We start from the raw sequence: 16423 nt of genomic DNA on the forward strand, positions 1-16423 counted from the left end.
CCACAGCAAGGCAAGCAGAGCTATCCCATCCCTCACCCAGGCCAGCCCACAGGCCTCTCCAGGGTCCTGAGCCCAGAAGCTCCCACCACAGGGCCTTTGCTCGGCTCCTCCTGCCTGGAACATGTGCTCCCCCAGAGCTTCCTGCCCCCCTTGCCCCCCCAGCACGGTCTTACCCAGGCTCCCACCTTGCCCCCCTCTGTGAGTCCTGTGAGGCGGATGGGGGCGGGTTCAAGGTCAGGTACGATGCCTCCAAAGCAGGGGTCCCAACCACTTCTCTGACCTCAGCACTGGGCTGCGCGGCCTGGGGCCTGCTGGGCCTCTGTCTCTCCGTCCACGGGCAAAGCTCACACGACAGAGCGAGGCCCAGACATGGCGCTTCGTCGCCCCGCCCCTCAGTGTCCTCACAGGCAGCAACGGGGACTGGGGCAGCGGGGAGTGCGCGGGGACCTGGGGGCAGCTCGCAGACAGCCGGCGCACTGTGGATGACAGCTCTCTCCCCGCGGACGGGTGTCCCGGGCCCGAGGGAAGACCTCCAGCAGGCGACGAGGGCAGGGGGCATGCCAGGCTGAGAGCGCCCGGCTGGGGAGGTGCCGGCTGCCCCGGGAGAGGCAGGGGTGGGGGCGGGGGCTCAGGGGTCACGAGTAGGATGTCCTTGTACAGCCATGCCTGGGGCTGCCCTGCCCAGGGAGCCCTGCATTTCCCCGGGTCTCGGACTGTGAGCAGGATGGAGCCCAGGTGCCCTTCTCGACCCACACCCTGCATGACACCCCTCCCTGAGCTGGGCAGAGGGAGGAGGGCCAGGATGCGGACATAGGTTCCCGCTGGCCCCACCGAGGACCTTCTGGGTGACCCAGGGCCCGTCTGGCCCCTCTTGGGGACCTCAGGAGGGGCCTGGCAGTCCCTGGGGGAATGAGCAGAGAGGCTCAGGCCGGCCAAGAACAGCAGGTGGTGTTCAATGTCCTAAAGCAGATGCCATGAGACCAAGAATAATCAGAAGAATAAACAGGCAGACAGTCCACCCAATAGTGCTCTGTGGCCTTGAAGGCTGTGAGTGTCACCCTTCGCCAGCCTGGGCGTGTCCAGGGACTCTCCGCCACCACGACGCCCTTGTGCACAAACCCCAGGTCCAGAGAGGCCAGCCCTCTGCCCCAGTCCTACCCCTGCCTGGGTCAGAGCTGTGCTGTGTGACCTAGGGCGTGTTGCTCACCTCTCTGGGCTTCCCCCTCCTCATCTGAACCCTGCTGTGTGGATTCCAAGCATCCTGCAGGTGCCTGGCCCACAGCAGATGCCCTTCGCACCTTGGCCAGGGACAGACTGGGCGTGCCCTCCGTGCCTGCTCCCCCCTCCCCACCCCCACCCCCTGGTGGAGACCAGACTGAAACTCCAGGCAGCCACCTGTTGGCCCAGGGCTGAGGCCAGGCTCCCCACCCGCCCTGGGCCCCTGTGTGGCAGGATTGGTGTCTGCAGGGTGCCTGGACAGCTACAGGAGAACACGGGGATGGGGGCAGTTTGGAGAGGAGCCAGGAGGTTAGGACACGCCCACCCCTGCTAAGGAGGGGCCGGGCCCGTGGGCAGGAGCCAGCACCGGAGCCTCGGAGCCTCGCATTGTGAGGCTCACAGCAGACACCCAGTGAGCTGAGTAGAAGCGGTGGGATGCAGCCTCCTTCACTTGGTGGGGCCATAAGGCTGGGTGGAGAGGTCAGGGTCAGATGACCTGGGAGCGATGCTTATTCCCTGCCCGGGGAAGATTCCCAGGGTTTGAGAGCTCGGCAAAGGCTCTGAGCAGCTCTGAGCAGCCTGGATGACCTTGCTGGTGGGGAAACCAGGAGGCCCGGTCCTGTTATTATTACGCCTTCCGCCTTCCGCATAGGGGCCTCTGCAGGCTCCTTCATTCATTCATTCATTCATTCATTCGCTAAACAAATTTCACAGCCAGCATCACAGGTGAGGGACCCGAGGCTGCCAAACTCAAGCGAAACCCTGCTGAAGAGCTCCAGGGGCAGGGTAGGAATGACAGGGAATGCCCAGACCCAAAGGATAACTGGGTGGGCTTCCTAGAGGAGGTGCCAACCCTCCCTGGCTGGTGGGGGTGGGGGGAGCGATTCCAGGCTGGTGCCCAGAGCACCAAGTGGGTTGCGAGGGCTCAGGCCAGGTGGGAGGGCACTGAATGCCCTGCAGAGCTTGGCAAGGCCCACTGAGGGCTCGCTCTGCCCAGGAGAAAGATGGATGCACTGGGCACTGGGCTGTCGCCCGGAGGCACAGGCCAGATCTGGGCCCCGCCCCTCCCCCACCAGCCCGGCCCTGCAGAAGCTCCTGCTGGGAAGGTTTCCGGTGGAGGAGTATTGCTGGTGGGGAGCGAACAGGGAACAGCGCGGAGGGTGCATGGCTGTCATCAGACAGTCGGGGTGCTGCAAGACCGGCGAGGGGCTCCCCCGGGGCCTGCCTGGGTCCCTTCCAGGAAGGGCCGGTACCAAAACCATCGCCCTTTACCCACATGCCTCCCTTGGAGCGTCTCAGCAAAGTTCAGGAAGGCCTGTGATGGGCAGGGCTCCCGCCTCCCTACCTGGAGGGGCGGGGAGGAACCAACACTCCCACCCGCACCCCCGCCTTCCCTCACCCTCCGGCCTGGGCCACACCTGCAGCGGGTGCTCTGGGCCAGGCCAGAGCCCTCCTTCAAGCCTGCACCGGGCAGCTAGTGGTGCAGGAGCCTGGGAGGGAGGCCAGAAGCCTGCCTCCCAGTGAACCGGGTCCAGGCTGAGCACCTTGCACAGTGTTCAAGGCCCTGTGAGGGTGGCTCCTGGCCTCAGCCTCCCAGGATGCTCACCCAGGCTTCCACACCTGCTGAGTCCACTGCCTTTTCCAGGAAGCCTTCCCTGATTCCACATTCCTGGGCCTGTATTCAGCTTGCGGGGGGGGGGGGGGGGGGGGGGGGGGGGGGGGGGGGGGGGGGGGGGGGGGGGGGGGGGGGGGGGGGCATCTGCCCCACCCAGACAGCCTGCAGGTCTCAGATCGATGGGGGGTGAAGGTCAGGCCTGGGTCTAAGCTGGACCCCGTCCCTGTTCAGTAAAGGGCTTCCCCCTTCCCCCCGTCCTCAGTTTCCCCACCTGGAAAGTAGAAGGCCTGGGCCTCTAAGGCTGCTGGGTGATGGAGAGCGGATCCCGGGTGGCCTGCAGGAGGCCTGAGACCCTGTGGAAACACCTTTATGGGAAAACCTGCGGTTCAGGGTCAGCCCAGCCAGGGACAAGCACTACGGCCCAGCTAGGTGACCCCGGTTTACTTGCTGAAGCCCCCTGTCTCTGTGTCCTGGGTCCTCATTTTCAAATAAGAGCCCATAATGGGGAAGAATCCAGGGGTCCCTTTCCACTCCCTCCCCACAGCAGGGCCCCAGGGGAGGGGGCAGGAGAGAGGCGCCAGGGGCCACGCGCCCCGGCTCAGACACAGGGAGCCAACCTGGGCCCGAGTCTAGAAGGTCTGCATCTCCGGAGCAGCGTTCCCGCGCCGCAGGCTCCGGCTCTGAGCTCCCCAATCCAGAGGAGCGCAAGCTAAGCGCTCATGACTTCGTTCACTCATCCGCCCCACGTTTCCCGAATGCGGCTGTACAGCCCTCTCCCTGCAGAAATTCACAGACTCGGGGCGACACCAGACACGTAGCCGGGCAGGGACAGAGCCATGCGCTTTGAGAGCCCCAGAGAGGCCACAAATCTAAGGAAGGCAACCAGGGAGGGCCCTCCGCAGGAAGAGGCATCTGAACCGAGAGAGTCAGCAGAGGAATAAGAGTGCATGGGTGGGATTATTTTAGTCACAAGTCATAGAAACTCAGTCCAAAGTAACGTAAACCAAAGAGGGAGATGATCGCTTCATTGAACCATGGAGTCCCAGGAACCTGGCTTCAGGCAGGGCTGGATCCAGCACTTGAGCCACCTCCTCAGGCCCTGGTCTCTGCACTCCTTTGGTCCTGCTCCCCTGCCTCTGCGCCACCCCCGCTCCCCCCAGCACTGCCTCCAACCCCAAGGAGCAGAGAGCTGCCAGTCAGAGTCCCAGCGCTGGTAGTGATTGGCCAGTCAGGGGTGACCAGTCACTGTAGCCCAGGGCAGCTCACTGGGGGTAGCTGGGGCTCAGTGCTGGAGCCTAGCCCCCCCAAGAGCAAGGCTAGGGAGCACAGCAGGCCTGAGCCACTAAAGGACTTTACCCCACAAATGGTGAAGGGACACTGAGCCGTCCTGCCTGCCGGTCTGCAAGAGACCTCCTCCTACCCTAGGAAGCACCAGGCCTGGGTCTTGCCCCAGCCCCCCAGCCCCCAGGAGGCCCCCCTCACGCCTCTCTGCCCTGCTCCCTGGAAGAGCCCTCTAGAGCAGTCCAGAGAGAGGCAAGTGCTGCCAGTAGTAAGACGTTCCAGAAGGCGCAGATATGCACTCCAGAGCTGGGGGTGCCCATTGTTCAGACAGCAAGACTGAGGTCTGCAAGGGCCTAGGAGGGCCCAGGCAGGACGGAGGAACTCCTGGCCCTTCCTTCTGAGAACGCTCACTTTCTCTAAGATAGGCAGGTGCAGAAGAGAAGATTTCGGGGGCGAGAGCCTCCCACAGAGCTAGGAACCAGCACGGGAGAGAAAAAAGCCCTGGGCCCGCCTCCTCCCTCCCGCACACGTGCGGTTCAGTCCCATCCACGACCAGGACTGACACGCCCTTCTTAGAGGGCCCCCCCTTTCCTGTCCTTCACCTCTGCTCATCCTGGGCCCTTCTCCCATCCCCCACCCACCAAAACCCTTCAGGGCCCTTCCAGGGCCACGTGCTGACCACACCTCGGTGCTGCCCAAGGGGAGCTCTAATTCTGTCCACCTTACAGATGGGGAAACTGAGGTCTGTTCTCCCGGGGAGCATGCTCCAGTCCCCCCACACTGCCCCCTGAGCCCCTGGAGGGCAGCCTGCGGATATGCCTGGAGAAGTACTGGAATGTGGGCAGGGGGAGCAGTCTGGGGCAGGGTCTAGGTCCCGGCCCATGCCAGGCACTGCCCGCCGGGCTCCAGCCGGCTGGCCCTGGCAATGAAGTCTGCTCCACCTCGGCCAGGCCCAGGACACCTGCCAGAAAGCGGGAGGAGACAGGGCTGTGCCACACCCCTCAGGCTGTGGAAGGCACTAGTGACCCCATTTAGCAGATGAAGAGAGCAAGGCTCACCGATGGGGCCAGGGTCCTGGGGCCAGGGAGTGGCAGAGCCAGACTGGCACACCCCCCAACCCCCGGGTCTCTGGGACTGTCCTCTGCTTGCCCACGGGCCCGTCTGGAGGCCAGGTCTGTGCCTCCCCCCTCAGGCTGGGTGGGCGGGCCTGGGGCCAGGCTGTCCCCACAGAGGAGCAGAACCTTCTCTCCTTTCCCCTCATTCCAGGCTATATTTAGAGGCCAAGCAGAGAGCGAGGCACGTGGGGAGTGGGTGCGGGCGCCTGCCAGCCGAAGGGCCGTTCGCCTGTGTGCCCCCCACCCTGCTCAGGGCCAAGGGTCCAGCCATAGGCTCGCCTGGGTTCGGGCCCTGGTCCGCCCCCCCCAGAGCTTCGTTTCCTCCAGTGTGAATGTGGGAGATTACGGCACCCAGGCACCCAGCTCGGCTCAGCAGGGAGGGAGGGAGGACCTGCTGTTACTTGGTGGTGCAGGCAGGGAAACCAAGGCTCAGAGAGGTTCAGCAGCAAACCCAGAGAGGCGGGTGGTGAGGGGAGGTGCCTCTCACAGTGCTCCCACAGCACCACCGGCTCCTCCACCGGGGGAGTCCCATCTTCCAGGCCAAGCGAGGTTAGGCCCCCTGCCCTGGCCAGGGTGGGGGAGGGGGCCAGAGGGAGGGAGCAGGGGTGCTGCGAGCAGGGTGGATGGGGTACTCTGCTGAGGATTGCGCGCCTGACCAGAGCAGACCCGGGAGAAGCCAGCCCAGTGCAGTCTCACGGATTAGCAGATGAGGCAGTGAAGACCACTGGGGAAACTGAGGCCCAGAGAACGCAGGTCCTTCCGGAGGCCATGAGGGGGAGGGAGGAGAACAGAGCCGCTTCTCAGCCCGGAATCCCCCAGTCCAGCTCCTTCCCTGCCCCAGAGAGGGGCGGGTTCAGGAGGCCATACCCCCTGACCCCAGCCCCTGCCCAGAAGGCCAGCCTCCACCGGCCAAGCCTGGGGTCTGGAGCCCCACCATTTGAGCTCCTAGTTATTCAAAGCACAATGAATGGATGCCCTGGATAGGAGTCATTACATAACTACTCAGTTCATGGTCACTGTGAGGGGTGGGGTAGGGGGTGGGGTGCCCTGGGAGTGGGGGAGCAGGTAATGGGGGAGCTCTTCTAATACGGACAAAGACAGCCAGACTCACAGACAGGAAAGGGGCAGAGATGGCGGGTGTAGAAAGTCAGGGATGAGGGCTCAGCGTGTCACCAGTGTCAGAGCTCAGGGTGTGACCAGGATCAGGGCTCAGCGTGTGACCTGGGGGTGCCTAGGTGGCTCAGTTGGTTGAGCGTCCAATTCTTGATTTCAGCTCATGATTCCAGGGCCGTGGGATCGAGCCCTGTGTTAGGCTCCACACTAAGGGTGGAGCCTGCTTATGATTCCCTCTCTCTCCCTCTGCCCCTCTCCCTCACTTGTGCGCTCTCTCTCTCTATATATATGATTTTTTTTTTTTTTAATTAAAAAGAATGTGACCTGAGTCAAGGCTCAGAGTGTGCCTAGGGGCAGGGCTCAGCGTGTGGCCAGGGGCAGGGCTCAGTGTGTGCCCAAGGTCAGGGCTCAGAGTGTGCCACGGGTCAAGGCTCAGCGTGTGGCCAGGGGCAGGGCTCAGGGTGGAATGGGATTGAAGTTAGCTGTGTCATTGAAATCAAGATTTGGTGTGTGACCAGGAACAGAGCTCAGAGGGATCAGGATCAAGGTTCATCATGTTACGGGACCGTGGCTCAGCGTGTCACCGTGTGTGGCTGACATCGGGGCTCAGCTCTGTTTGGGATTGGGGTTCAGACTCCTGGAGCTGGGAATCACAGGGTGCTTTGCAGACGGGTCTCCTCACCTGTCAGCCCCCCCTACTGGCGGCGCCAGGCCCACCGCCCTGGCCTGGACCCTCCGGGCGCGGCACCGAGGAGTTGCTGGCCTGCACGTGAGGCGGGCCCTGGGGAGCTTCCTTCCTGCAGGGCAGGATCCCCGAGGGCAGGGCGGCGGCGGCCTGGGACCATCTCCCAGAGGAAACGTTCCGTAATGTTTATCATTTGTCTCTGCCTGTGACACTGACCCGAACCTAGTGCAGACACACTGGAAACCAAAAGGCATGTGGAAGAGAATCCAAAAAACTGTTGCCACGGTTTTGCCAAGGCTGTTTTCTTCATAGTAGAGAGACAAGCTAGGAGGCGTCCTTCTCTTTCTTGGGGACGTTCTGGGCCCCCAACCCCATGCTCTGGCCTCATGGCCTGCCTTCGCTCCCCGTCACGTCCCCAGAAGGTCTCTCCCTGCCCTAGACGTCCCTCGTGCTCTCCGTGCTCCCCGCCTGCCTGAGTTATCATTCCACCATTCCACAAACACATCCATCAACCCTGCGTTGATGTGGGGGGGGGGGGGCAGGCGTGGCCATGCGCCTGGGCAGCACCAGACTCCTCCCAGAAGCCCGGGGGATTAGCAGATGCCCAGGGTGGGCGTCCCAAAGGCAGAGGCACAGCCGAGTGACCTGAGGCAGGTGCTGAGCTCTCTGAGCCCGAGGACAGAGGTGGCTGCCCCCACCCCCCGCAGGCAGAACTCAGTATCCCCGCCACAGGCTTGAAGCCTCTGCAGTGCGCCTGTCGCCCAAAGCCAGCCAGGCTACCAGAGGGAGTGGGCAGCATCCGGCCTGCTCACAGCAGATGGCCCGCTTCCATTGGCCACCAGGGTGTCTTCCCTCCCCCTTCAGGTGGGGGAGGGCACACTGTGTGCCGGGGTGTCCCACGTCCCCCCCTTCCTCTCCGCTTCTCCCCAAAGCCCTCTCCTTTCTCCTGAAAAAGCCAGAAATGTCCTTATTTGGAGCATCAGCCCAGCCTGGGATGGGGGTGGGGGGCCGTTAACCCTTCGTGTATAAATAGAGATAAATCTCAACAAGTTAAACACGGCCCCACAGGAACATAAACAGAGTGGGCGGCCCCTCACAGCCGCAGGGAGCCCGGAGTTTATTTTACTCACACCCGCTGGATGGCTGGGGAGACCCAGCTCCAGGCTCAGGCCCCAGCGAGTCGCCCTGCGCCAGCCTCCCAGCCTCTGGGACGAAAAGGGTGCTCCCCTCTCAGGGCTGGGAGGGAACTGGGGAGTCCGGGGGGCAGGCCCCTGGCGAGGTTCCATATGAGGACCCCAGCCCTGGGCGGTGACCCCGCTACTAGCCTTGGAAGAGGTGAGACCAGATGGGCGGCTGAGGACCGGGTCTGTGCGGGTGGTGCGGACCCTGTTGGGCAGACCTGTGCCTTATCAGGCGGCAGCAAACACTGTCGATTTTCTAGCACAAACGACGCGCTGGGCACTGCTGTGCTCAGGTAATCCTCCTGGCAGCTCCACAGCCCCAGCCGGACAGGTTAGCATGTGAAGCACCGAGAGGCTAAGTGACTTTCCTGAGGCTGCACCGCAGGGGCTTTTACCTCCGGCTGCATGGAGAAGGAGGCTCAGAACATTAAGACTCTGCCAAAGCCCCCACCCTGGCAGGTGCCCGGGCCACACGGGGTGGAGGACACAGGCCAGGAAAGGGCACAGAGAGAGGTGCACCGAGGACGCCGGTGGGTGGGTGAGCCAAGCGGGGCCGGCCTCCAGGCGGGGCCCCCACTGCCCCAAGGTCACCCACCCACCCGCTTCCTTCCAGGCCCAGGGCGCGCGCTGGCGGCCGCCATGCCCTCCGCGTCCCCCACGGGGTCCTGGGCCCCGGCGGCCCCCAACGCCACGGCGGCGGCGGCCAACGTCAGCGCGCCGGAGAGGCCCCTGTTCCACCTGTTCGCGCAGCTGGACGAGGAGCTGCACGCCGCCTTCCCGCGCCTGTGGCTGGCGCTGATGGCCGTGCACGGCGTCATCTTCCTGGCGGGGCTGGCGCTCAACGGCCTGGCGCTCTACGTCTTCTGCTGCCGCACCCCGGCCAAGACGCCGTCGGTCATCTACACCGTCAACCTGGCGGTGACCGACCTGCTGGTGGGGCTGTCCCTGCCCGCGCGCTTCGCCGTCTTCTACGGCGCGCGCGGCTGCCTGCGGTGCGCCTTCCCGCACGTCTTCGGCTACTTCCTCAACATGCACTGCTCCATCCTCTTCCTCACCTGCATCTGCGTGGACCGCTACCTGGCCATCGTGCGGCCCGAGGGCGCGCGCCGCTGCCGCCGGCCCGCGTGCGCCCGCGCCGTGTGCGCGCTCGTGTGGGCGGCGGCGGGCGCCGTGACGCTGGCCGTGCTGGGCGTGGCGGCGGGCGGCGCGCGCCGCCGCCGCGGCCTCGCGCTCACGGTGCTGGCCTTCCTGCTGCCGCTGGGCGTGCTCAGCGCGTGCACCGGCCGCGTGGTGTGCGCGCTGTCGCGGCCCGGGCTGCTGCGCCAGGGCCGCCGGCGCCGCGTGCGCGCCGTGCAGCTGCTGCTCACCGTGCTCGTCATCTTCCTCGTCTGCTTCACGCCCTTCCACGCCCGCCAGGTGGCCGTGGCGCTGTGGCCCGACGCGCCGAGCCACGCCAGCCTCGTGGCCTACCACGTGGCCGTGACCCTCAGCAGCCTCAACAGCTGCATGGACCCCATCGTCTACTGCTTTGTCACCAGCGGCTTCCGGGCCGCCGTCCGCGGCCTCCTGGGCCGGCGCGGGGCCGAGCGCCCGCCGCGGGGCAGCGACGCGGTGAGCATGCGCAGGAGCTCCCGGGGCTCCGGCGCCTTCCCCCAGGCCCTGCCCAGCGGGCCGGAGGCGTAGACGGCAGGGCCCTGCGGGCGACCGAAGGTCAGGACCGGACCGGGCAGGCCGGGCGAGGCCGGCGGAGACGTCCGTCCGCTCCGCCGGGGGGAGGGGCGCAGGGGTGCGCATCGACGTCGCCCGGATCGATTGCTGATGGCTGCCCGGCGCCCCGCGCGGTGCTGGGGTCGATCGGCGATGTCTGCCTCACCTCCGTACGGGCCGCGGTGGACCCAGCGCTGGCTGCCTGCCCTCCCTGGGGCGTCGGCCGTGTCCGGTGCCCGTAGGCTGCTGCTCTCCGGGTCCACGCTCACCCCGTAGGGGATTCCTCACAACAGGGACCAAGATCTTTGTCGGTTCTAGGAATTGCAGAGAGGCCCCGCTCCCTCTCTTCCCCCCACCCCCATGCTGCCCCCGCCCCCCCAGGGAAAAGAACAGGACAGAAAGGAAAAGTCGGGGGACGCAGAGGTCGCACGAGCAGACAGGAGAGGTCCGTGTCTCTGGATGGCCCCTGCCTGCCATACCCATGAATGACCCAAGTGCTGTGACATCTGGGCTGGTGCCCCCACACCCCACACCCCTCCCCCGCAGAGGAGAGGCTACTTCCGGCCGTCCACAGTCGGGGAGGGGTCAGGCAGCAGGCCCAGGGGCCACGGTGGGGCAGTGGCAGGGCTGGGCCTGAAACCCGGCGCCACCCCTGCAGCGCCCCTGCGCCCGCCCCCTGGAGAGAGCGCACGTCTTCCTAAAGCCCCCACCCCGGGAATGACCGGGAATGACCGCAGAAGCCTTCGCCTGCTGCCCCAGGAGGACAGCAGGGCCCACGGCCCCATCCTATGGGTGAGAAGAACAAGAGCACAGACACACAGCACCTGAAGCCGGTCCTGCCGGCGAGGCTCCCATCTCCCCACTTACACAGCCCTGTGTTCTCGGGGGGCCCTCTGGGGGCAGAGAGCTCTGATCAGCAGCTCTTCCCTGGCTAATCATTTCTCCCCCACCTTTCCTGAGGAGGGGGCATTTCTCCGGCTTGGGCCTCTGATGGCCTCCTCTGAGCTGGACTCTGGAATTGCCTCCACATGGTTCCTGTTGAGCCGCCAAGCTCCCTGGGCCCTTTATCGACTGCTGCAGGGGCCGGGGCCTGTTGGGGGAAGGAGCCCTAGGCATCCTAAGCCCCTCCAGGCATCAGGCCCCCCCTGGACCCTGGCCACAGCCACTGATGCAGGGTGAGATGCAACCTGGGCCGCAGAACTGCACTTCTTTACAGAGAAAAGTCCTACATACTCAGGGGCCTCCGGCCCTGATCCCCCAAGTTCAGGGCCCTGGAGAGAGGCCTGCACGGGAAGCAGGAAGGCCATGTATGTCTCCGTGTTACAGATGAGGAAACTGAGGCTCAAAGAGAGAAGGCCTGGCCAGGGTCACAGAGTGAGTTCCAGGCACTGCAAGGCCAGCACTATGGACAAGGTCCACCCTTAGTGCAGCCCGGTGTGAACGACCCCTCTGACCCCAGGACAGGTCAGCCCCCTGCCTCCCTGCCGGAGGCCCAGGGAGTCCCAGGCTCACTCAGCAGGTGGTGGGGCCGCCCCCTCCCCCCACAGGGCTGCTTCCTGGGCCGGAGGTTTGAGCAGCAGTGGGCGTGGTGGTCAGCATCCTAACCAGCGCCATCCCTGGCTCTGCCTGGGCGCCAGGCACAGTCCAGGGACCTCTCCCCTACTTGGCTCAGAGCAGGGAGCTGGGCTGTGGCTCATTAGGGACCCAGAGCTGCAGGTACAGAGGGACCTGGGAGCCGGCTGTCTGCCAAGAAGCACATGAAGAGCCATGCTGACCGGAGGGTGGGTGTTCAGAGAAGCTCCAACAGGGCTCTGCCCCTCCCCCGCCCCACATCTGGTGCCTGGGCAGGCACACGGTGGCGGAGGGAGGATCAGTGTTTGCCCCAGTGCAGCACCACCTGTGGGCATCCTTCCTGCAGGGTCAGCAGCCCCTGGGTCCCATTCTAATTCATACTAAAGAGTGACTGGCTGACACTAACTGACTGCTGTGCTTGGGGGTGGAGGAGTTGCAATTTTTCTGGAACAAGCCCTTCCTCTAGGAGGAGGGGTCTCTTAAGGTAGGTGACCCAGGCTGAATCTGGGAAAACCCTGCCTCACAGCCATTGTCCCATTATTCGCCGCCATTTATGGATGGAAGTGCCCACGGGCAGCGCCGGGATCCAACCCCAGGAAGGTGCCCAAGCCCCCACCCCTTGTCCCCGTGCCTGGAATCCCAGCCTCCACCCTGGGTTCTCAGGGACACCCAGGGCGCAGGGGCAGCCCTCCACCACTCAAACTTGAGATGGGGACCACCTGTCTTCCGCAGCCGGGGCAGGAATGGGGAGCTGACCTCGCACCTCTGAGAGCCCAGTCTGCTGGCCCCCCCATGCAGAACTCTCTCTAGATGGGCCTCAGTTTCCCCCAGTCTCCACGGCAGCTGGAGGACAGGGGGCTGGGGAGACGGGACCTTGTCTGGGCTGCCACAGCTCTCTCAGAGCCTCGACTCCCCCTCCTGACGTCTGGCTCCCTCCCACTCTGGCCTCCTTGTCAGGAGCGAGGCGCAGGGGTCTCTGGAGGCAGACCCCGCCTGTCCTTGTTCCCACAGGGACCGGGGTGTGAGGTCTCTGCACCCCCTCCCCGTGGCCTGCCTTCCCAGATTTTCAAGAAGCCCGAGTGACATGAGACAGCGTGTGTATTTATATCTGATGTAAACAATCTCCTCGGCGAGAAGTCCTCGTCTCCTGAATTAAACCTGTTTATTCCCCTCATGCCCTCGGCTCAGCGAGCAGGGGGCGGGCAGCGGCTGCCGTGGGCTCTGAGCGGGGCCCGCCTGCGCCCCCGCCCCACTCACGCTCCCGTGGACAGGCTGGCCGTGGTGGTGAGTGCGGGGAGCCCTCCGTCCTGCGGGCAGGTTTGGGGGCCTCGAGCCCTGTGAAGGGAGGGGACCCAGGAGTGCAGGTGGCACAGCTGTGGCTGGGGGTGAGCACAGTAGCTGGGGCGGGGTGCAGACCAGCATGGGGTCCTCGGCCCTTCCTGGTGCCAAAGCTGCCTACCCAGGGGGGCGGAGGATGTGGACAGGGCAGCCAGCACGCCCGACAGCATGCCATCGTACCACCCAGGTGCCTTCTAGGGGGGTGGGGGGAACATGGGGCGCTTGGCAGACAGCTGAGGGTGGGGGGACCACAGCCCTGCCTGAGGGCTTGCAGAGTGCCACCGTCTTATCCTGTTCTCTGAACCTGCCCAGAGGCCTGGGCGTGGCGACTGTCACCCCCAGTGTACAGATGGGGAAACGGAGGCTCTGGACATCCAGTTCCCGCCTCGCACCGCCTCGTCTCTATCCCCCGTCTCTGTCCCCCGCCCGGGGGAGCACTGGATGGGAAGAAGCGTGGCTGGATGGGCTCATCACTCTGCCGTCTGGCACCCTCTGGGGCCGGAGGCGGCTGGAGGTAAATATTAGGGCCTGTTTAGATTAAAGTCCATTAATAGCAGAAAATGTCGCTGCGGCTCCTGCCCCAGCTTCCTGGGGGCCTCTGGTGCCTGGCGCAGGCGTGGAGGGCTCTGAGGGTGATGGATGACCCCCCCCCCCACGCCCTGGATCAGACCCTGCACTCCCGGGCCCCTGCCTTCTCACACCGCCTCCCTCCCTCTGGAGGCAGCACCCCCACACCCCCACACAGGGTCTGTGCTCCCAATTCACAGAGGAGAAAACTGAGGCTTGGAGCTATGATGGAGCTAGCATTCTCCACCCAGTCCTGCCTGGTCCCAGGGCCGAGGCCACCCCCACCCCCTGACCAGGGCAGGAGGCAGGAAAGCTGTGAGCCATGGAGCTGGGTGTCAGGGGCAAGGAGGGTGTGCCCTGCCGCAGGGGGGAAGAGGAGGGCTGGCCAGAAAGTGGACGGGAGGGGGAAGGGGGGCAGGCCAGGGGAAACGGTGCCCCAGCCTCACTCCCGCTGCTGTTTGCGTCGCCACCCTGGCCCCCACTTCTGCGTGACCACCTGCCCCTTGGAGCCTCCCCAGACCTCCCGCTCAGGCCCCTCCTCCTCCGCTGACAGCCCCACCCCCCACCGCTCTCAGGCTCCCTTTCTGTTCATTTTATTATTTTTTAAAAAAATTTTTAACGTTTTATTTATTTCTGAGAGAGAGAGAGAGACAGCGTGAGCAGGGGAGGGTCAGAGAGAGAGGGAGTCACAGAATCTGAAGCAGCCTCCAGGCTCTGAGCATGCGGGGCTCGAACCTACGAACCGCGAGATCATAACCTGAGCCGAAGTCAGACGTTCAACCAACTGAGCCACCCAGGTGCCCCTCCCTTTCTATTCAATGTCTGCCCAGCACCAGCCCGGACCGTCCACCCCTCAGGTCTGCTCCCCTCTGACCCGGGGGCCCTTCCCATCCCTCCCCAGGACAGAGCACATGGCCCAGCCATCACTGACCATCAGGCTTGGCCCCTTGCTGCGCCCTCAGGGACACGGCAGCCCCCCACCCCCACCTGCCCCGTTCCTGGGAGTCTACAGCCTGGTGCTCAGAGTCTCTACCACTCCAAGTGGGACCAGCCAGGCAGGGGCATCCAGGAGGGCTTCCTGGAAGAGGAAGCTCCGGGCCCTTCCCTCCCAATCCTCACCTGGCTCCCCCCTACTGTTGGCTGGGCCTCTGGTCCTGGGAGCTTTTTTTTTTTTTTAATTTTTTTTTTAATGTTTTTATTTATTTCTAGGAGAGAGAGAGAGAGACAGCGTGAGCAGGGGAGGGTCAGAGAGAGAGGGAGTCACAGACTGAAACAGGCTCCAGGCTCTGAGCTGGCAGTCAGCACAGAGCCCGACGCGGGGCCCGAACCCACGAACCGCGAGATCATGACCTAAGAGAAAGTCGGACGCTAAACCGACTAAGCCACCCAGGCGCCCCTCCTGGGAGTTTTTCAAGCATCGAGTGCCCCCGGAGCATCGGCAGGCTGGCAGGGCCCAGGGCGCTTCACCCCCACAGCACAGAAGAGACCGAGGCCCAGTGGGTGCGTGGGTACGAGCCCACAGACTCCGCGCGCAGTGCTTGGACCAGCTCTTCCCCTGCGGCACCGGCTCCCGGCCCCCTCGCAGCCCAGGCTCCGCGTCTGTGAGCAGGAGCCTCCTGCCCAGACTGCAGGCGCCCCAGGCCAGACACAGCCCTGGCCCGCTCCAGAGGCGGCGGAGGAGGAGGAGCCGGGGAGCCTGGCAAGGTAGGGGTTCTTCCGAGCGCCACACCCCCGCGCCTCTCTGGGCCCCGAATTCCTCAGCTGTGAGCCGGAGCTGAGGACAGATGGCTTCCCAGCCTGGTGTTGGTTACATCCTGGGGTCTAGTTAACAGAAAGCACTTAAATGGGAGAAGCTGTACGTGTTTATAAACTATCCCCCCAAGACTGCGCCTGGGGGGTGCTGAGCAGAGAGGTGGACCCCCCACTGCGCCTGGGGGTGCTGAGCAGAGAGGACTCCACACTGCGCCTGGGGGAGGGATGTGCTGAACAGAGAGGGGTCCCCCCCACTGCACCAGGGACGAGGGGTGTGCTGAACAGAGAGGTGGACTCCCCACTGCGCCTGGGGGGTGCTGAGCAGAGAGGTGGACCCACAAGGCACGGGGTCCCCAGTCATACTCCAAGCCAGGAAGGCCTTCCCAGGGCGCCACGTGCCAGAGTGGGGGCTCCAACAGGGGTCCCAGACAGAGGGGGGGGCATGAACATGGTGGGAGGGTGAGCCGGGGGCAGTCAGCTGCCCTGAACTATCAGGTCCCAGGCACACGAACGTCCCCAGCGTGTCACAGGCTGCCACAGACCTTCATGTCTGGCGGGGGGGAGGGTGTCTGACCCCTTGCGTCCTCCGAGTGTCCAGGCTGCACCAGTGGCCTTTGGGACCGGCTTCATGGACAGGCCCTGGGGCCGGTGAGGGTCTTCCTGCCCCACCCACCCTACGGGTACCTCTCCGGTGGCCTGCGGGCACCAGGGGACAGGGGTGGCTAAAGGTCAGGCTCTAGTCCATGGGGGTGATGTCCGGGGTTCTGAGTCCCGCTCCAACCTGTCCTCTGCAAGGGCCACGCGGCAGGTCTGGGAGGGCTCCTGGGCCCCGGGCACTAGATGCCCACTGCGAGGGCGTCAGGGCCTGGCTGGCCCAGGACCCGCCTCCAGGTCAGAGCCCAGGCAGGGAACCGTCCCACCCGGGGCCACGTCCCTTTCCCGTGGGAAAGCACCGGCTTCCCCAACCTTGAGTGAGACCTGCGCCATTGCAGGGCCTCAGTTTCCTCTTCTGTCAAGGGGGTTAACTGACTCCCTCTACCTTTACGTGCAATTGTGAGAACGGAGCACTAATGTGTGAGTGTTATGTGTGCACTGGACAGACATGTGCTGTGTGTGCTTGTGTGATGTGTTTGTGCGTGTGTGTATACATGTGCGCTGCGTGCATGTGTTGTATGTACTGCTGTGTCTGTACGTGTGTGTACATGTGTGTTTGTGTGCGTACACGTTACGTGTGTGCTATGTGTACATGTGTGCGCGTACTGGTATAGTGTGTGCTGTA

At 64.5% G+C, this 16423-nt stretch overlaps 1 protein-coding gene across 1 annotated transcript; it reads left to right on the plus strand.

The window, feature by feature from the left end:
* The first annotated feature begins 8847 nt into the window (after nucleotides 1-8847).
* GPR20 (G protein-coupled receptor 20) lies at nucleotides 8848-9891 on the plus strand. Its single transcript, XM_039232989.1, has one exon. The coding sequence runs from the start codon at nucleotides 8848-8850 to the stop codon at nucleotides 9889-9891; it is 1044 nt and encodes a 347-aa protein (XP_039088920.1).
* Nucleotides 9892-16423: the final 6532 nt, after the last annotated feature.

The sequence above is a fragment of the Hyaena hyaena genome, unplaced genomic scaffold (assembly GCF_003009895.1).
Source record: "Hyaena hyaena isolate Hyena2069 unplaced genomic scaffold, ASM300989v1 scaffold_69, whole genome shotgun sequence".
In the NCBI taxonomy this organism is placed as follows: domain Eukaryota; kingdom Metazoa; phylum Chordata; class Mammalia; order Carnivora; family Hyaenidae; genus Hyaena; species Hyaena hyaena.

Excerpts from the sequence above, each read along its gene's own strand:
- GPR20 (XM_039232989.1), top strand. The coding sequence starts at position 8,848 with ATGCCCTCCGCGTCCCCCACGGGGTCCTGGGCCCCGGCGGCCCCCAAC.